This window comes from Camarhynchus parvulus, chromosome 5 (assembly GCF_901933205.1).
Source record: "Camarhynchus parvulus chromosome 5, STF_HiC, whole genome shotgun sequence".
In the NCBI taxonomy this organism is placed as follows: Eukaryota; Metazoa; Chordata; class Aves; order Passeriformes; family Thraupidae; genus Camarhynchus; species Camarhynchus parvulus.
The window spans coordinates 25,129,842-25,151,166 of NC_044575.1; the positions used below are offsets into that span (position 1 = coordinate 25,129,842).

The 21,325-nt window shown below is 40.1% G+C and overlaps 1 protein-coding gene across 1 annotated transcript in view; it reads right to left on the minus strand.

The window, feature by feature from the left end:
* Nucleotides 1-4,075: 4,075 nt before the first annotated feature.
* The window catches only part of SPTBN5 (spectrin beta, non-erythrocytic 5), a 90,481-nt gene continuing 73,231 nt past the window's right edge, over nucleotides 4,076-21,325 (minus strand). Inside the window, exons 51-67 of the mRNA XM_030950438.1 lie at nucleotides 20,999-21,185; nucleotides 18,371-18,583; nucleotides 17,804-18,000; nucleotides 17,024-17,228; nucleotides 16,127-16,321; nucleotides 14,901-15,056; nucleotides 14,148-14,365; nucleotides 12,355-12,544; nucleotides 11,379-11,555; nucleotides 10,340-10,444; nucleotides 8,738-9,358; nucleotides 7,696-7,767; nucleotides 6,046-6,132; nucleotides 5,581-5,672; nucleotides 5,326-5,411; nucleotides 4,711-4,846; nucleotides 4,076-4,130 (exon numbers count right to left, since the gene is read on the minus strand). Of these exons, the coding sequence (XP_030806298.1) occupies nucleotides 4,076-4,130; nucleotides 4,711-4,846; nucleotides 5,326-5,411; nucleotides 5,581-5,672; nucleotides 6,046-6,132; nucleotides 7,696-7,767; nucleotides 8,738-9,358; nucleotides 10,340-10,444; nucleotides 11,379-11,555; nucleotides 12,355-12,544; nucleotides 14,148-14,365; nucleotides 14,901-15,056; nucleotides 16,127-16,321; nucleotides 17,024-17,228; nucleotides 17,804-18,000; nucleotides 18,371-18,583; nucleotides 20,999-21,185 (2,992 nt within the window). The remainder of the gene's footprint in view (nucleotides 4,131-4,710; nucleotides 4,847-5,325; nucleotides 5,412-5,580; nucleotides 5,673-6,045; nucleotides 6,133-7,695; nucleotides 7,768-8,737; nucleotides 9,359-10,339; nucleotides 10,445-11,378; nucleotides 11,556-12,354; nucleotides 12,545-14,147; nucleotides 14,366-14,900; nucleotides 15,057-16,126; nucleotides 16,322-17,023; nucleotides 17,229-17,803; nucleotides 18,001-18,370; nucleotides 18,584-20,998; nucleotides 21,186-21,325) is intronic.

Here is a 21,325-nt window from a genome sequence, read left to right on the forward strand (position 1 = left end):
AGCACATGTGATTGTATTGATTTATATTAGCGGTGCCTTTTTGGATTAAAATGTCAAGAGCCTGAAACAAACTTTTCATATCAGCATTTTTAGAGGAACAATTACCATAGACTCAAGTACATTTAATTTAGTGATGATGACTGAGACATAAGCTGGTTCTCCTTACAGATATAAACTGAATGTAGGACAACATAACTCATGAACAGAGTGCAGAGCCATTGTATTTTCACGCACAGAAGATTTTTCCCTTTATAGTCTTCTACCCCTAACATCACAGGCAAAGTATTTTAATAGGTGCTACATAAAATAGAGCACAAATTTAAAAAAATAGGACACACATTTTCCTCCTTGCTCGTGGAAAATATTTGGAAAATGACACCTGGCTTTCATTTGCTCTGGAATGCAGTGAGAGATTTTGCCTTGAGCTAGAAGCTTGGAACATCTTTAAAGCCCTCCACTAGATTAAAAAGATCATAGGGAAGGATGCTGAGCAATATAAAACAGCTTCACAGAAGTTGGGGAAGTTTGCAAACTTCCTCACACTGAAGGATTTGGACCTGCTTCTGGATTATTTTTTCCAAACACAGCATATTCATCAGAACTTCCAAGGAAAATCTTACATATTTTTTCTGTGTTGGAAATTTACTTGAGATCTAGATTTAGTTGTACTTGAAATCCAAAATCAGACAAAGAACGAGAAAGAGGAATCTGTCTTTTTGGTATACACAGACAATAGTGAAGGTTTAAAGAGAGAGCATTTACAAAAAACTTGATTGCCTGAAGCTGGCATCTACTAAATGCTGTTTCTGCTGCAATGGCAACTGCTGAGGCTCAGCAAGGCTTCTTGTACAATGTTTACTTGCTGAGCTGAGGAACACTTGCTGAGCTGAGGAGCCTTAACAGCTGGAATGCAACTCTACCTCGGGATTCAGATCACGAGAAGTTAAGAACTAATCAGATACTGGCTGCGAGACAGAACATAAAGAGCCATTTTGAGTTGGAAGTTGATCCAGCTGGATCTCTTACCTTTGCACAGGAGAGCTGCATGTCCTGGCCCAGCACTGTGTGGCACATACAAGCCCACATGGCTCTGTGCACACATGTGCTCAGGGTGTGCAGCATTTCCATGCTCCTCTGGCTGGTCCTAGAAAGCTCTGCTGCTGCAAGAAGATATTGGTGTTGTGTCCATGGGCTACAGAGAACAATCTGTAACCCTTGTGAACCTTGGCAGCATGTACTCAGCAGCGAGGCAGCTCAGCCACACTGAGAAAATTTGATTTTGGTCTTACAAAATGCTCCACAGACTAACAATTGGAGCATGTTTGGTGCATTCATAGTGCTGCTAATACAAACAGAAAGGCCCAGTAAAATGTGAAGGAGCCACAAAACCACAAAGTTTTCAGGTAACCCACAGCTGGTGGGGAATTATTGTTCTGAGGGACGGTTAAATCCTGTCACAAAAGGAGGGTGGGAGGGAGGGAGCTGTGGATGGGGAAGGTGGTGTGACTCTGCTGGGAGAACTGTCACCAGAGGTTTTGCCAACACTTAAAATCAGGTTGGGAACTGCTGCTTAATCTTGCAGCCAGAGGCACAGACAGGCACGTGCCCCTTCATTTCCTTGGTGCCCCATGTGGTACCTCTGTAGCCTTAAATTATAATAGCTTTTTCAAATATAGTTTTGCATTTCAGAGCCTGAAATTATGTGAGGGCTGTATCATTGCCCGTCAGAGTGCCTTTTTGTTTCATTTTGGTTGCCCTTTTGTTTTTGTAACATGATGTGGGTGTGGCATATGGGAACACAGTTTAGTGGTAGACGTGGCAATGCTGGTTTAACAGTTGGACTGGATGGTTGTAGAAGTCTTTTCCAACCTAATTGATTCTATGATTCTATGACATTGGAGGAGTCAATGCCATAGAATCATAGAAACTCCTCATAGAATAGAGGAGTTGCTGGCTTGATGGTGCAGTAGGAGGACCTGGAGGGCATTTGTGAGGACAGAGGCTGCTGGAGAACTCTGCAGGCTGGAGGGACCTACACCTTGCACAGTCTTGTCTGTGCAGTTTGTGGGAAGTGGTGGCTGGCACAGGTTGTCCCTCAAAGCACTCCTGAGCTCAGGTTCAGAGCATGCTGACTTGCACTGCCCCCAAACCACAGAAATAGAAGGTGTAGTTTCAGTGGCGTAAGGCTGTTCAGAGACTTGTGCTCAAGGCTGGTCCTTGTTCCCTTTAGGGTAAACATGGAGTCTGAGGGCCTCTGAAATTTTGTGTGGCTATTCCTCAGAGGCTGTGGTTTTGTTTTTTTTCCTTGGCCCCATTCTTGCCTGGCCTAGTACCATATGTTGTGCTGTGACTGAACAGAGTGCACAGAAACCAAAGCAGGCACTTCCAGGAGAAAGCTGCCTCTCTGTGCATCTCACCAAGAAAGGCATGTGCCATACTTATAAACCAGGCCTTGCTGGTCTGGTGTTGTGTTTGCTTAACCACTGAAGATGGACGTATGCCTGCCAAAAACCTTACCCGAAATGCACCCCAGATCACTGCTCTCTGATAAACATTTTGCTGGAAAAACCCCCAAAATTACAGAGCTTCCTATCTGCTCTCAAACACAAAGGAAATGAGACTGTTCTTAAAACTATTACCTGCTCTTCATAGAAATTGCTTGCTTGTGTCTTTTAACTGTTTAATAATATATTAATTAAAAATAAAATATTGCAAAAGAGCACCAGACCCATGAAAGTCCTTATGCACTTAAACACAAAACAAGCCTTTTTCTGGGTGTATAAGCTCTACTTATTCTAAATGCCTGCTGAGAACTTCACAGGGCTTTCACCGGTTTCAAGATTGAATGGAAGAAATCTGGGATATCTTCTGGCTTACAAAGGTATGGAGAACCTGGAACAAAATCTACCTCCTGGGGTAAAACCCTCTTCAGTGGAATGGAAAAAGGGGGTGAGGAGGCAGCTGTACTGAGCCACAGCTAAGGCACATCTTTGTTCAATTACATGGTAAGTTTGAAATACTGAAGCTGTTTTGGTTTTTGGTGTTTTATTGTTTTTGGGTTGTTTTTTTTAATGAGTTAAAAATTGTGAACAATAATGAAATGCTTCAGTTTCCCATTACTTTGATGTGCTGGATCTTTTGTTTTTCGTGACAGGCAGCAGCTCCAGCTGGGGTAAACAGAAGAGAGTGATGGACTAGCCAAAAAAATGAAATTATTAGCTCACATATTGGATGCCTTGGCTCAGAAACAGAGATAAGTAGGGGGAAAAAATATGTATTCTTCCCTATGATTACACCATACCTTAGCATGTGAAGCTTGCTGTCTGGGGACTAGAATTCCTACTTGCTATCCTACTTTTCTTCTCCTTTTACACTGAAACACTGATTGTTCATGCCTTACTTAAGTTTCAGATGCCATTAAAAATGAGTAACGCCGCAGGACTTTTTTTCCTGGTAGCTTCATCCAGAAAGAATTGGCAAATAGAGTATGGTTGGTTAATGTGTTGTAAAAAAGATTGTGGAGACCACAAAGTGCTGTAGGAAGTATATAACATTATCTTTGGCTGCACAGACCACCCAAGCATCATAAATCTATTCTGTTGGTATCTGCAAATCTACTTGCACATGGCTGTAGTTAACTCACAGATGTACCTCATGCACTGCTCACTGCTCCCCATTTCTGTCTTATAGAATCATTTCATGTGAGTAATCTGGCTTAAAGGTCCCCCTGCCCTTTGGTTTAGTATCTTGGAGTAGATAACACTTGGGTAATAATGGCAAATGACAAAGTTGTTGTGTGCACCAAAGTATGACAGATGGAATCCTGTTTAATTATATTTAAAGATTTTATGAGATTAAATACATAATTTTAAAAGTTCAGAGGGAAATTATTAACTTAAAACATATTAATACATTTCCAGAGGGATGAGTTAAGTTATAATTGTCTGCAATTAATTGAGGCAAATGTAATTTTTCTCTTCCTGCTTTTAGTAGAGAGGGAAGCAGTTTTGTTTTATTTCCACCTTAGGGTGGTGAGTGTGGCTTGCGTCACTGTAGGTCCATCTTCCTTAAAATCTCAGGAAAATTCTGCAGACTCTCTGTCTGGTTTGATTTTGAAGGAAGGTGTTCTCCTACAAACAAAATGCATCATCAGAAAATCAGGTATAATCTAGATGAGTTTAAGTCTCTATATATGTAAGGACTCATTAAGTGCCTAGCTCAGCAGCAAAAGTCTGCCCAGCTGTGGGATTAGGATTTCACATCAGAGCCTGTAAGGTTTGTACAGACTCCAAATGCAAGAGAAATTATTTAAATAGGCCAGGTTTCTGAATTTGGCTGTAACTGTCTTTTCCTTGCCTATGTCTCCCCTGAGCCTCCTTTTTCCAGTCTCAACAACCCCAGCTCCCTCAGCCTCTCTTGGTAGGACTTGTTCTCCAGACCCTTCTCCAGCTTCATTGCTCTCCCCTGGACACGATCCAACTTTCTTAAGTGAGCAGTCCAGAACTGAACAAAGCACTCAAGGTGTTGCCTCATCAGCGCCAAGTACAGGGGGACAATCACTGCCTTGCTCCTGCTGGCCACATTCCTTTTGTGACATTAGTGACAGAGGAGCAGGACTGTTTGACCTCAGGGCAGTCTCTTTGTAGGTGGCTGCTACCTGAGCACACACAGCACTGACATCTGTTCAGCTTTGCAGAACAGAGCTCATACCTCAGGAGCGAGCCTTTGCTGCTAAATCTTTCAGCAGAGTCCCTGTCTGGAAAACCCCATACTCTTTTCTGGGAAGTCTCTGTGTTTGAAAGGAAAGTTTGCACCATCACTGTAGAATGGAATCTGTTACCATGTCCTACAGAGTAAAAAAAAAAACAACAAAGAAAAAGCAAAATTAGAGGTAGAGTTTGCCACTTCTGGGTCCAAAACAATTTTCTCTGACCATCATAGTTATAATTATGCTATGGCTTCCTTCCCAGTAAGCCACTATGTGGAGAGATGTCCAGAAGAGATCTAGATTCAGAAGAAAAGCTGTTGATCAAGATCCAAAGCAGCTCCTTAATAAAAGGACAAATACCACACCCCCAGCAGAGAATAACCTGATGTTGGCCACAGTACAACTGCAAGACTGCTTTGCAAGTCACCCTGGACATTCCTCTGCCATGTCACTACATCACAGGTAGCAGGTGACTTGTGTATTGCTTTCTAACAGAGGCAAAAAGGATGGCTTAAAATGCCCCAAACTAAGGACATCTTGTCATTCTCTTCTCTTCTCTTTCTCTTACCATCACTTGCTAAAAGCACAGCTCATTCTTGAAGGAAATGAGAACATACCTATATTATTCTGTAGTGATTGCAGCCAGTCCTCCATCAGTGTCTGAGAAGGTGCTGCAAGGAAATACTCTGCCCCATCTCTCAGCCTGTAAATAAGGATAGGAAAAGGTCAATTCTAGTCAGTTTTGCTTTATACCTTCTGTGCTTGTGAGTGTGAGACACTCCAGTTATGTCTCCTAACAACATACAGCCTTGAGTGACTGTGAGCAGGGAGCTGCATGGGCTTTTATTTGTGCCCTTCTCCGTAAGACTCACCGCAGCATGAAGGCGTTCTCCTTCCTGCTGTAATTCACCAGCCTCTCACATTTGGCATCAGAAATGCTGAGGGACAGGACAGTGGATATGTTCTGAAAGGGGATAAAATTAAAACGAAATGTCTTCTGTGTCCTTTCTGCTAGGATTCAATTCCATACCAACCTGCAGGCAGACTACACACTCATCTCTTTATGCTTCTAACTTTAATCCTAGGATCACTGAATAGGGTGAACCACAGAGGAACCATGGACAATTGCATAATATCTTGAAGGCAGTCCTTGAATAAGATATGCCTTAAAAGAAGTATCTTTGAAAATTTCTGGATGCTTATCAGTCTGTTTTCAGTTGTACCAGTTGAATAATCGCTGAATTTTCACTCAGCCCCAAACCAAAGGTGACATTTCAAAATTAATTTTTACATTTGTAGACACAAAGTTTGCTAGAAAGATTAAAAAACCAAATTACCTTAGTTGCTTCTTTGTCATCATTATAGAAATCAAGCTTTAATCCATCAAGTTTTACATAGAAGGATTTCCAAGACCTTGAGTGTGGCTATATGAATAGAAAAGGTAATAAAATTCAGTTGTGAGGTATATATTTTATAGGAGTAGTGAAATCTTTCACATGCAACTTTTATAGGAAGCCAGGATCTGTTGATATTATGATCTCAGAAGTTCTCACAGTCATTGTTATCTCTTAGAAAAACAGGACCTGCTGTGGTTTCTGTGTGAGTGATTCAAGAAAGGGTCTCTATGAGTCAGAACTGAAGAAATGACATAATCTGGTTCAACAAGTTCTACACCATGTAGTCAGCAACATTGCTGAAGGTGGATAATCAAAGTTCTGTCTAATTTTTGGCCACTAAAACTCCATATTTCTCCCTAGCTGGAACACCAGCCCCTGCCTGCTGGTCACAGGCTAATTTTATCAAGTGTTACTATCTAATGTGGCTGTTGAATTCTTCATTTACTAAGCTAACCCCAATGGAATGCTACTGAGCAATGTGCAAAAGTAGCAGCTATTTCCAAGCCCAAGTATGCACCACTGAAACTTAGCCTAATGCCATGAAACTCCTCTTGATAAAGGATCCTTAACTTATATTCATATTTTGTTACGCCAGTGGATAAAGTTGACAATTTGGTCATTCAGAGAAAAGGAAGGAAACAGTTCTGAGGAAGGTTAAGTCACAGCTTTTCTTGTTGGGAGATATGGAATTCACTATCTCTGAACACTAAATTCTGTGTGCCCAGAAGTGAAAAAACCCTAAATTTCTCTTCAAGAAGATGGAGTCCATACCAGATTCACCTTTTAAAAGAGGTCTTTCAAGTTAAAAATTTCAGAGGAAATATTCTATGGGGCAAATAATCCAAGACAACTTGTTTATGTGCAAACACTCAGCAAAAATGGATGTCTGTAGATTGGTGGTGAATAGTAGAAAATTTCCTGGCCTGTTGTGATCATTAGGCTACTGCTTTGAAGCAATATTATTTCCCAGGATAAGAATTTAGATTTCAGTTTCATTCAAACATCTATTTAAGAAAGCAATTCTTCAAAGATAAACAGAACCTTAATTCTGTTCTAGCACAGCTAGAAATTACAAATATTGGGAGCATGAGACTGAGGGCTTCCACTGCTGACAAACTATCACAAACTGTTACAGGATCATGAAGCTTTAGGGTTTTTTTGTGGTGTGTTGGCTTTTTTTTGGTTGTTGTGGTTTTTTTTTTTTTTTTTTTGTTGTTGTTGTTTCATTTGGGTTTTTTTCTCCTAATTTAGTTGAAATATTGAAACCAGTTGCTATATTGTTTATAATTAGGAAACTGTAATTAACATGTTCATACAGCCTAGACTCTGGTTTATAAATTCATTAACTGTAGACAGACCCTGTTCCACATGATTCCCATGAAAGGCAAAAATTCCATTGTCTCTTTCTCTGAGAGATTAGGTATTGCCAAAGCCAGTGGACACTTCCTCGTGCATTTTAGGGATAGCTGAAGCAAACCCACACTACTCAGCTCCTCTTCAGCAAGAGTTTATCCTTAAAAAGTCAGAGCAGATCTGGACTATAACTCAAGGAGCAATGAAATAACCCAGAGTGATGGTATTTATTTCTACCTGTTGTCTTCGTGGAAGGAGCTGGTCGCGCTTCTCTAGAAAACCCTCCATGTTCTGGAGACTTGAAGAAACCTGGGACATACAAGAACAATGCTACTTAACTTTAAAATGGCCCTTAGGCCTATGTTAAATTTCTGAAGGTATTTTTTAGATAAACTCCATGCAAAGAAACGGATCTCTGGTTCCTCAAGCCCTTACATTGACAGCCCAGCTGGAAATCTTCACTAGGTTGCAATTGTGTCTTTGATAGATCACTAAATGAAGAGAATTCAAATCCTTCTCGAACAATTTACTTATGGAATCTTCTCTATCTTAGTGTGTTAATTAACTAATATTATTTTATATTATTACATGCATTCTACAACTTAAATTGTTCAAGTTAATCATACCACCTCCACAACTGCTGAGTTACACCCATGTATAGTGTTGTACTGGTACACTTAGGTATGTGACAAGTGTGCTCCTCTCAAGAGTAGCAGAGCAAAAGGAAACAATTTTATCTGCCAATGAGGTAACAGTGAATTTCCTGCCAGGGTGTGCAATCAGGAGCTTTTGGTTCCAGTCTTGCACCTGGTCAGCTCTTTGACAAGTGTGCCATGAAGTCCTGCCTCTCTCTGACTTCTGAACAGAGTGGACACTAAGCACTGCCACCGTACACAGAGGCTGTAGGTAAATCATCCTCTTTGTGAGACATCACCTGTTTTTGAGCGCTGTGCTGAGTATTCAGCAGCAGGAATAGCCTCTAGTTCAGGAAAAGAAAAACAGAAACCAATATAGGTGTTGAGACCTGGGTTATAAAGCTTAGTAAATTAAAAATAGTTTTAAGCTGTACACAGCTGTGCATCAACTGTCTTTGTGGAAAGTGCTTGAATTGCAAAGACACATAAAATGCTTCTTGTTTGAATCCAGGAGTGTATCCACCAGGATGCCACTGTATGGTGCTCTTTGTGACTTTCACACAGAACTTCCTGTTATTGCCTTACTTTAACTAGCACAGGGTAGTGGTTTTGTGAGGAGAGAACCAGAAATTCCTGGGACTTACCGAAGATGTATTCTTTAATCTCTCCCAAGAGGAGCTAGGCAGCAGTAAGTTTGGTGAGTTATCTGGTGACGTTTGTCCAGGCTCGGCTGGTGTTGCTGTTGGTTTGGTGCGCAGGTTGGAGAAAGAGGAGCCTATAGCAACTTTTTCCTGAGGAGATCTGTGGTCTGTGGCTTGTGATTCTGACACATTGCTGCTGTGTTGCTGGCTTATAAGAGTAGGAGATAAAGGAGAGCCTAAAGAACTGCGACTTTCCAAAAATGCAGCTTGTGGGCCCACCACCTTTGGTGCAGCTGGAGTGATAATCTCACCAAGCCTTGTCTCAGCTTTCATTTCTGTTTTTTTGCTGCTCTGCACTTCAGGGACTTCCGAGGAAGTGAATTCTTGGAACTTTGTTGGAGATTTTTCAATGGGAGAGAAAATAGTTTCAAGTGGGACCCTCCAGGACACGCTGTGTGCAGGCACAGGTGGCAGTGGTGTTGTGCTCTTTGTCTCTGACACTTTTGGTGCTGCATTCCTTTTGTCAGATGGTTTTCTTCTCAGAGATGGAATCCGGACAACTTTGCCTTTATCCTTCTGCTCACTCTCTTCTGTGTCCACTTGTTTCAGGAGATTCATCTCTCTCTGTAGAACAGCAGTAATAATTTTTTTTAAATCTCCTTCATGCATTCATGAATACTTACCTAAGATTTTTCTTTTATTTTAAGCAGTAACAGTTTTCCAAATAAACTGTCTCCTGGCGCTGAATCTTAAGGCCTGTACTTCCACTGGCATTCTCAGAGTTAGATCTGAATCTAATTGCTATGTGCTAAGCATTATTTTGTTGTCCAAATAATGAATACTAGTGGCAGTTAACCTCAAATATGGTGAGTTCAGCCCTTAATAAGTTCTCTGGAGTCTAATTTTTTTTTTTCCAATAAGCTAAGGAGAAACTGTGCTCCTTCTCTTGTGGCACTGCTTCTTTAAGTTGTCTGTAAGAACACTGAGCATCCAGGGTTGTTCTTGAGGAAAATTTTGGAGGGAAGGGCCTTTGTCCCTTCACTTAGCCAAATTGCAAGTCACTGAACAAAAGACAGATTAATTTTCAGCCTAAAGTCAAACACAACCACTATGTTTTTCTGGTTATTTCAGGAAAATAATTTAAAAAACCTCCCTGACAATGAAAGAGAGTCTGAGGCTCACTGTATTAATATCTTTGGTATTTAACAGTCCATTGTAAAAATCTTAAGCCAGAAGGAAAAAGGCCTATCTGCGCATTGGTGTCCATTTATTTTCAGATCTTTGCTATCCTCTGTCCCGTTCAGGTGGCTTCAGCTCTTTACTGAAATCCTGAATGAAGCAAAATCTCTCCATCTGTGTAGCAAGGGATCAGCCTGTTTCTCACACCCTGTTTGCTGGTCCTGGCAGAAGAAAATTTCCACTTCTCCCCTACAGCTTTTTCAAGCTAGTTGGTTTCTTTTGAGCCACATATAGGTCTTGCTATGTCTGAAATATTTCAGCTTTGGTTTCTCATTTACCCCATCTTTTACACAGAGTGACGTTCAAACAATCAATGACCCACATTATCTTGTTTCATGCACAGCTCATCAGCCTTCTACTACTCACCTTGGTTTTCCTGCTGAGCTGAGCAAATTTCTCTTCCTGTGCTGCAAGCATCTTCTCAAAATCATGATGTTTCTTCAATAATTCCTCTACTTCAGACACTGAATCCTGAATGGAAAAATTACCACATAGAGAACTCCAAAATCAATTCCATCTGAAGAGATTATACCTAAGATTTTTAGATTGATCCGTTCTATTTAGCCAAGTGAGTGTTCTGAAAATTTTGTAATTGGATGTTTAAACCCCTATTTGTGTATGAAAAAAATCTGAATTTACATTTTAAAAAAAGGTCTGTATCTTGCAGTCTGTTTGCTGTGCAGGAGAAAAAGGGCTCAAATACCAACCTTCCCTTTTCTGCAAGTACCATGGCTTCCAGCTATAACTGTTTTTGTGCAGATAGAGTACTTGGATTCTGGCTTGTGCTGCACACAGTTTGTTCCTGCCCTACAACAAATGCATCTGAGACTTCTTTCATGTCCTCTGCTTAGTTTCTGATACCCAAGTTCATTACTTTGTTTTCCAGTCTTATAAATTATCAGAAGACAGTCAACAACGAGAAAAAAAAACCAACCCAGCAAAACAAACTAAAATATGGTGTTTGAAAAGGAATTTGCAAGCTAGCTATAAATGTGCCTGTGTAAAACATTCTACCATTTAATGGGAAGAAAAAGGTGGGAAAACACCCTTTTCCCCCCTACAAAATGGGGGAAACTTCTTTTTTTTTCTTTTGAAACAGGCTCTCAGCAAGACAGGGGAGGTTGAACCTTTTGCAAGTTATGTGAAAAAATGATCTGGAATTCTTCCAAGGCTTCTACCACCCCCTGGAAGCCACCACTTCCCGGAGCCCATCACCATGTCAAATGCAGCAACTGCCCTGGGCTCACTTCTGCAAGAGGACAGAGCTCCTGCCCTTTCTAATTTCAAGGGCTCATTGCTGTTGAGATTGTGATTAATTTCAGGCCTGAGCTGGTCCATGAGCCAGGCCCTCTGCACATGCTAAGAGGCACCCAGTGCTCAGTAATGTTGCAGGGTTGTTACTCACCCCATAGGATGGGTCTGAAAGAAAGCTCTCCTTGGCAGCCAGCCACGCTTCTGCTTGCTCAAGCTCTCTGCGGAGCAATTGGATCTCCCAGTTTTCTTCATATAACACTTTCCTCATGTCCCAGCTCTCCTTTACCTTCTTCATCAGCTCAGACAGCTCTAACAGTTTTTCTTCAATCTAGAAAAAGAATATTTGTAATGCCAGGAGTTGAAAAATCCAATCAGACTTTCACATGACAGTCAACTAACTATCTGGCAGTCACTAATCTGCCTTCATGATTCAGAAGATGATCTCTAAATAATTTTGTGGTGTGAGCATAATTTAGAAAAGATGTCTGAGTCCTCTTTTTCCTACTTGAATTAATTTATCATGTAAATTGCGCAGCTAGATAATACAACTTTAGGCATATTCCACATACTGTATGACAAATATTCTGCCATATGATTTCCCAAGATGAAGCTTTATATCCAGGCAGCTTGTACTATGGAACTAGTGAGAACCAGGGAGATTCAACAAATGCATGCACTTATGGCACGGCAACAACTGAGAGACTTTAACTGTGGAAAGTTTTCCTGTTCTTTCCACAACAGAAGTAATGTGATCTTGCATAAGTTCAGAAGATGTTTTCAATGGTGTGATCTCTGGATCTACAGACAGTGTCTTGGGCAAAGTCTAGATACAGATAACAGAATCACAGAAATTTTAATTCTTGCCTCTTTGGACATTTCTGAAGAATTATATCTCTTTTGGTGAACTCAGAAACATCAGCAATGCAAGACGATGGCATTGTAATGTAGCACAAGAACTTAAAAATGTGTTTTCTTTTTCTGTGTGTCACATGAAATACGTAACTTTTAATAGTAAAGAACCTGATTGTCCCATTTAGTTCTTCTGTTCTGAGAGACAAAGCTGCACCTCCTGTCTGTTTCATCTCTTTGTTCACTCTTGTTTGTAAAATATTTACACTTCAACACACCTCTACAGACATGAAATGCCCATTCTTCATCAGGTCACCTCCTGCCTGCTGCATTTCTTCATATTTCAGCCACTGCTTCTCTATCTCGCGCTTGTACTCCTCGTGGCGCTTGATGAGCAGCTCCGCTCCCAGGACATCATTTGCCAGTTCTTCAGATATCACCAGAGCATGCATCTCATTGGCCCAGGCCCTACAGAACAGGGGAAAAGGGTACAAAGAAGAGGAATCTGAATCTGCTGGACATTTGGGAATGCACACATCCCATGGCTGTGGATACATGTATACAGACTTTTATTTGTTCACAAAAGATATAAATATTGTCCTGATTTTGCCTGGGATAGAGTTAATTCTGTTCTTAGTAACTGGTACTGTGCTGAGTTTTGGATTCAGTATGAGAATGATGTTGACAGCCCACTGTTGTTTTGGCTGTTGCTGAGTAGTGCTTACCCTAAGCCAAGGGTGTCTCATTTTCCCAGGCTCTCCAGTGAGGAGGTGCACAAAGAGCCGGGCAGGGGGGAAACAAAGTCAGGACAGCTGACCTGAAAGGGTCAAAGGGATACTCCATCCCACAGAACATCATACCCCGTATATAAACTGGGGAGAGTTTGCCAGAAGGGACCAATGGCTGCTTAGGGACAGGCTGGGCACCAGTGAGTGATGATGAGCAATTGTATTGTGCATCAATAGTTTCTGGGAGGGTTATTTTTCCTTTTTCTTTTTTTTTTTTTTTTTTATGAAATTAATCATTAGTATTATTATATTTTACTTTTTTCAATTACTAGAGTGTTCTTATCTCAACAAATGAGTTGGTTTTTTGTTTGTTTGCTTGTTTTTAATTTCTGATTCTCCTCCTCATCCCAGTGGGAACCTGAGGGAGTGAGTGGCTTGGCTTGACTGCTGACTAGGGGGGTTAAACCATAGCAATATACAAATATGTTGATGAAGGTTTATAAATCTGGGGGATTTATAATACTCCCAGTGCTGTTTGCATACATAGCCTATTAAAAATAAAGATGTAGATCTGCACATACCAAAGCATTGTGCATTCAAATTCTCAGAAAGAACTAACTGCAATTGCCTAGACTACGCAGTTTAACAGTATTTTTATACATTGTAAAGGACCACACATGAAAGTACTTCATGTGCACAAAGAGCATTCATGGAAAGAAGCATATTGATAGGTACTTTTTAAGAAACATTTTCTACTCCATTACTCTTGCTGGCACAAACTTACTCATGATTTACCTGAGCTCAGGATCTATCCCTTAGCATAGTAAATGTCCAATAGTCAGTGGTAACCATTCCCCTGTCTTTGTATTTCTACTCCTGTCATAGGTGATCTTTTTAATTGCTTATTCTAGGAGATTACCTTTAATGCAGCTGCTTTGACTTTGAGAAAAGGGGGCACTCGTGTCTATGCAGGTGTACAAATTACTTCACTATCTAACCCTACCTTCCTACAGAATCAACAGTATTTTCAATTTAAATTATGAATTTATCCACAGGGATGGAATTCTCCAAGAGACTGTTTAGGGACTGTCTAGGAATTAGTCTAAAAAAAGTGTTTTTGTCATGCACACTGTGCTGAGGCGTCATTGTCACCTCTGATATCTGGTAAATTCTGTGAAGTACTGTTGAGGAGATGCCATGGTTTATTGTTCAAAGAGATCTGAAAGCAAGTTGCAGAGCACCTGGGGCAGGAATCAAATAACTAACAGCTATAATTTAGAAAATCCTCTATGGGAAAGACAAGAAATAAGGCCCACTGCCAAACTCAAGGAGCCAATACATACATCAGCTCCCTGCAGTCATTGAAGTAGAGCTGAACTTGTTCTGCCTGGCTCAGTCTTGCCTTCCTCTCCAGAAACTTTTTGTCCAAGTTTTCCCAGCACTCATCCACATCTGTGAGTCTCTCCATGATGTTTTCCTTAACTTGAGGGTACGTGCGGCTGAGGTGCCAAGCGTCTCCTCGAATCCGTTCCAGCTCTTTCATGATGACTCCCAGATCTCTCTGGAATGGAGACAGAATGAATGGATTGTAAGACCAAATCACTACTTAGTTCTATCAAAAGTGGATTTAACAATGCTGCATATATTTTCTACACTTCGGCTGCACAGAGGCTGAAATATGAATGCCTCTCAGTTTCCGTTTAATGCCTTGTTCATCGTCAAATATAAAAGAAACTTCTTTAGACATGAGACAGATTATTTTAGTAAATGTGGAGCTGAAGTTTCCTATGGTTCAGCTGACATCTTTGCAATTATCATAACAAATTTTAGAAGAGAAGTTCATCCTTCAAAGCAAAAGCATTAATAATATAATATCCCAATGTTAAAAACAGGAGGATAAAGCCCTCTTCTCTGAGGCACAAAGAATATTTAAGGGTGCAATAAATAAAGCCCTCTTCTCTGAGGCACAAAGAATATTAAGGGTGCAATAAATTTGTCTTGTAAGTAAGGCCCTTAAGAGGCATCAGTCAAGAATCAGTCTCTTTTTTTTTGCCATCTATGCTTTACTGCTACTGCTTCATCACAGATCCTCTTACCTCTACTCCCTCAAGATGGCTGAGAAGTGTCTGTACACCTGGAAGATCATACCCATAATCTTCTATATCTACCACTGCCTCTTTCTCCTGCATCCAGCCCTTTACTTCATCCACATCATGGTCATACTGGTGAACTTGACGGGCTGCTCTTAGGTTCTGGAATAACAAAGTAATTTAACGGCAATTCTCTACTGCATTTTGTGTCTACAGCATGAAAAAAGGTAACCCTAATATATCATAATGCAGTACAAAATCACTGGGGATTTTGAGAGGGAATGAAACATCTTCCCCATTAAGTCACCTGAAAGTGACGTGTTGGACAACAGAAAGGAACAAATGTCTCCAAAAAGCAATTTATCCCACCATAAGAAGAATGGTCAAAATGGAGAGCATGAATGGCCCTCTAAAAGTAGCTCTCTACACCACAGAGGTTGTCTTAAAATACTCCTTGGAAAAAAGTCTACACTGCAAACAGTGAAAATGAGCAAAAATCATGCTTTTCTGAAATGAGAGTATTAAAAAAAAGTTCTAATACTAGTTTATAGCCAAACTCTATAGCAACAATTGTCATGCACTTATTTTTGCTAACAGACAATAGCAGGCTTGAGTTACCTCATAAGCAACAGGTCATGCAACAGTAGTGAAAAAAAATGATTGAGGACATCCTTAAAACAAACAAAAATATTGAGTTCTGTGTATCACCTCTGCTTTTCTATACATATCTGTGTCTGCGGTTTCCTGAGAAGGAGTGAGCAGATTTAACACCCAACTGCTGCCTAAAGGTAGGGGATTGGCTCTATGTCCTCCATCACATTCTCTTCCATATGCCTTTGATTTCAAGAAGTTAACTCAGCAAAAATCCTGGAGAATTTTGATCATGCTACATAAGTAGTTCCATAAAAAGACTGATAAGTGGCAGAGCCAGACTCCTGTTAGTGATGGTAAACTGTTGGATTGGCTTTGTTTTTCAGGAAACAGGAGTTAGCAGTGAATTAAGGAAAACAATTACCCGGAGCTGATAAGCATCTTTCAAGTATAAGCCTTGCCAGGAACAGTAGGGTAAGCAGCGGCTATAAAGGGAAATGAATCTAGAAAAAATTGAACAAAATGTACTCATTGCCCCTGTAAACCTTGTGTTTCAACATGAGCAATGCGCTGGTTTGGGAAAGAAAAGGCATGGGAGGCTGCAAGGAAATCAATGCCCCAGTTTTTCATGCATTTCCTACCTCTGTCCTTATATCAATGGCATTGCATAATTTCTCCCATGTTTCATTGATTTGCTTAGTTCTCTTCTGGATAACATCTATCTTGCTGTGGCCTTCCTTATCCAGTTTAGATGCTAACTCATTTAAGGAGACAGCTTTGGAATGTCCCAGAGGTTTCATCTCATTTACAAAATCTTTAAACTTTTTCTCCAGCACCTGCAGAATAAATGGGGACACAAATTTAGATAAAGAATTTCTGCCTACCTCCATGAGAGAGGCAAAAGGAATCACTTTCTCTGCTCTGTATAACACAAAAGTTATGCACTGCAATCTACAAGTGCAAATTGCTTGATAAATCCAAATGACCCAGAGTCGGAAGAAGACATCTATTGTCTTGATCATTTAACATTCTGTATCACAGAGAAAAATTAACCACATCCTGACAAGCAGAAGTTGCTCAGATCAAAAGCTAATGAACAGAACTTGTCTACACATGCAGCAGCTCCTAGGAGGAGTGGACACTGCTAATTATAGTTCTCTGTACTGTGTGCCCCAAGGAGAAATTTATCCTTGAAATCAGCAGCAAGAGATATGAGCACTGCAGCCCACTGCTTTTGACCATAGTAAAAAATTTTTAGGTCTGTCAAATTTATAAGTAGGACAAGCAATGGAGTGTGCTGACCTCACCTTATTCCAAGAACAGCTAACTTTCTGATACATCTAATTTTCTGTTGGAGGATACTACCTCAGCAAGCCTGTCAAAGCAGACAGAAGCCAGTCTGAGTTCTGTGGAGATAACAGCTCTGCTTAGTTTTTGTCATTGTAACATGTTTCACTGTCAGCAGCTACATAAAAATTGCAGCAAATATAACCCTGCTTTGCCACACCATACATGTAATACTTTTTATTTTCTTTTACCTCGACATCATCTAAGTCCTGCCCATAGTCATCGGACTCTGCTACAGACAGTTTACTGGAAAGCCATGCATCTACCAGCTGGAATTCTCTTTCAAACTGATAGAGCTGGAGTTGTTCTTGCAGGCGTTTTCTCTTGGTGTCAGACTTTTGTAGGAGAGACTGATAATCTGCTAGGATCCCCTGGAGCTTTAAAAGTATTACTGAACTGCAAAGAATAAGAAGCAGAAAGTATGTCTTTGCTTTATGGTTCTTTTTAAACACTGTTTTTTCTGACAGGTTTAATTTGCAACACCTTTAAAACACAGAATAAACCAGATAACATCATGGAGTGAGTTATGCTGTGCCATTAAAGCCAGCTAGCTCAGGAAATTAAAGTAAATCATACAAATAGCTGCTCTTTTCCTATCTTCCTCCCCAGATATAAAAACAAATTTTCAATGAAAAACAGTGAACTGTCAAGAATATTCATTTCCTTTCCCAAGCACAGTGGTTTTTGAACATTTGTGGTAAATTAGAGCTAGATGACAGTTCCTGGACAAAGAAGCTGATCTGCATTAATTGGTCTGTTGTTAAAAAAAAAATCTCATTAAAACATTAAAACAATCATCAAGCTTTTGGGGAGCTCAGTGTGTGTGATGATGATGATGATGATGGAGGGATGGATGATCCCTGAAATCTTATTTCTGAATGAGCCATCAAACATAGTTGAACTTTTCTTTATTTGCCTTCTCTGGGCATTTCTGTCAGACCTGGAGGAGAAACCTGTTTTTGCTTTCCTACCTCTCTGGACTGTCTTTGTTTATTAAGCTGGCTCCTGTCTCCTGTACTTTCTCGATCCTCAACCTGAAGCTATCCATGTCCAGTTTGGTAGCTTCAAGTTTACGAAGTAAAACTTGTGTGGATTCTTCATTCTTCCCATAATCAGAGGTCTCCAGAATGAAACTCCTCTCTGCCAGCCATGCCTCCACCTCCAGCAGCTGTATAAAATAGAGGGATGAGCCTTAACACAGCTTGATTTAGGTCAAGACAAAGAAAACTGAAAGCAGTGGTGCACTGACACATCAGCGAAAACAGAGAGCACCTTAGATGTGTTCCTCTAATGCAATCTAGCAGACACTGTTCCAAAAAATGTGTACCCAGAATCCTGTAATTGCAGTTACATGTTACTGCCATTTGTTGGGAAGATAACTGTTGCTTCTCCACTGTATCCTTATTTACCAGATATGAAAAATCAAGGCAGTGTGAATTCTGCTTCTTTCTCAGCACTTACATCCATTCAACAATATAGGTGCCAGTTGTTTTAAGAAAATAAAAGAAAAAAAAAAATCTCTCAGGGACCATCCTTACCTCATTTAGGAACAGATGGGCCTCATAGGACTGCATAAGCCTCTGTCTCCTCTCTTGAGCCTCTGCCTTCAAGGTCTCTACAGAAGTCTCAAGCTCCTTCAGATGCTCTATAATCTTGCGAGAGGCTGAGTGGCCTCCCTTTACCAGTTTCTGTCCTGTACTGATCACTGCTTTGGTCAAAGCATCTCGACTGTTTATCTCATTCTCCAGGTTCTGGAAAGAGTAAAGAGTAAAATGATAGACCAAAAATTGAAGTTATGGAATTTTTATTCCAGAAAATGTAGTCATGCAATTCCTTTATAAATTTGCTTTCTCCTCACAAAGGTGGGTCAGAGGTACAAAGTCTGAGTGCATGCTTGGAGTGGAGGACTTTTTTTGGGGTGAAGCAGTGATCACAGAAATCAAATTTAGCCATGAAGTTTGAACTTTGATGTATATATACCTCAGAGTCTGGAGGGTTTGAGTTCTAATCACAAACCTCTTTTTTGTAGTTTCCACTGAAATATACCCAGTCCTATTCCATTATATGGCATTTCTTGAATTAAAACATATCTAGGGAAGAATGACCAATTTGCCTGCACGTCATTATTTATCACTTGCCAATGTTTTTGTAGAAGATGAATCTTTGCATAGCAGACATTGTAAACACTGTAGGTACACCAGTGCCAGGCAGCCAACAGGACAAGGAGAGAAGAAAACCACCTCAAACCAATTCTCAAGGGCTTTACTTGAAATTAATTTTTGAAGACTGGTAGATTTAAAAAATATATGCATTCCTCCATATACTCTCCCCTGGGTAGGCAAGGCCCATGCTCTGTTTTTTCTGTGAGCATACATGCTTTCTTTGGCTGGCTGTGCCTGAGCACCCTGAGCACAAATAAGCCCCACAGTTTGACCACTGTTCTGTTTAATTTCACAGCTATGAATAAGCAGGTTCAGAGTTAGACTGCAGTGCTCTGTTAATGTAGAGGAGATGCCCTCTATGAGGGGAGGAGCTGCTTTTTCAACTCAAGTGTCAAACTTGGCTAGAAAAAGCTCTGATTCTAGTCTTGCCTTTAACTTCCCCCTATTGATTTCAAGATGTTGTTGAAAAGCAACACCATATCTTTTCCAAGCCAAGCAGCTGTTTGAAGGCATAATATATTTGTGTGTAAATGCTATTTTGCACAGCAGCTTTTTTTTTTTCTTCCTTAGGAAGAAGGTTAATAAAATTCACTCACAATCTCTTTTGTGGTAACAAACCAAGGACTGAATTTTGCAAATCTAGCTCATTAGGACAAACAATAGAGGTGGAACTAACAGAATATTCAATTCTTGACTGTTATGTTAATTCTGACATTTGCTTGCTTGTAAACCAACATTAAAAAGAAAGTGCAGAGGCTGTAGCTAATAACATGTTGGGAATTAAAAGCTTATATTTTAATCCGGTTTCCAGAAGAATAGTAAGTAAAATGTCAGAGAATTTTATTATGCACTGATTTTATGGTGTATATCTCCCAGTCTCACAGTTAGTTGAAACATTTTGAGATTTAGCCAATTAACAAAAAATAATAATAGCCTAAAGCAGTGTCTCCTCTGTTCCTTCAGTTATTTGAAATATTTTCGCAGATTAATTCAGCTCAAGCTTTCTTTTCTTCTGTGAACTTGATTACTTTCTTACCATGCCAACGAGCTCATAAATTTTAGGAGTAATTGCACACAAAACAACATTTATGCTATTAATCATGATGAAACAAGTTTTTAATTCTTACTGTTTCACAATGATAGCACCAGATTCTTGGGCTTTCTCTCTTTCTGACTGTGTCTATCACACACATTGACAATTTATAGGATCCCCTGTCTTTCCCAATCCTAATGTAGCTTGCACAGATTTCTCCAAAAGGCATTGATTGACATGGCATTTAAATGGGATGTCATATGCTAATATTAATATTAAATACCAATAGCTGCTGGAAAATCTTAGCAGGAGTATTTTTTCTTCCACCTTGTGTTTGCAAAGAGACAGTGCTCCTTATTAAGGAATATCATGAAGGTATTTATTGGTATTTGAGATGACAGTATTCCAGGCACTACTTTCTCTGATGGCCCATCTGAACCTTGTGAAATATTTCAGCAGTTGTCTTGAAAGCTACCACTGGATTGAAGATCAGCTAGCATAATAACTCCCTGTTAACTCCCTCCCATCAGAGCAGAAGAAATTTTGGGGAAAATATTTTCCTGGGAGCTCATCCTGAGACATCTGAGCAATGAGCTTTCTTGGATATACTGAGTTCGAAAGCATTTTGTTAGAACCAAAGAACCTATGAAAATATGCAAAAGTTTGTCAAATCTATTTTGTATTGAAAAGGCCAGGGTTTGAACTCAGTTTACAGAAAGAGCCAACATGCCCACAGAAGGCCTCTGATGTGGTACTTGCATCACTGCAATGGTAAGCAGGATGGCATCCTGCATGTTGCCAAGTCATGGACAGATCCTTGAAAAAGAAAAGGATAAAAATGATCCCTGGCATCCTGACTCCTGTTAGCCAAAACACAGCAGATGAAGTTTGCTAGAGACAAATTGAATTCAGTATTCTCTATTTAATTCTAAAGACTGATTCTCTATTTGATTCTAAAGACATGACACTACCTGGTGCTTTTCTTGTAGACTCTGAATGGTTACCAGGGATTGGCCATAATCCTTGGAGGAAGCCATGGGGAGCTTCTCATGAACCCAAGTCAACTCCTCATCAACATCTCGGAAGAACTGGTACTGCAGTCTGCTTGCCTCCAGACTTCCCCTCCTCTCCTGCAGAGGATCACGTAGCCTTTTGTATCTGTAGGTTTTAAAGATAATCCAGTGAAGACTACAGATTGATAAGGAATGAATGCAAAGCACTAATTTCAGAATAGTGTAGAGAAGGAAAGAAAAAAGAATATTCAGGGAAGAAAAAAGCTGGCAGAAGACAGGCCAGGC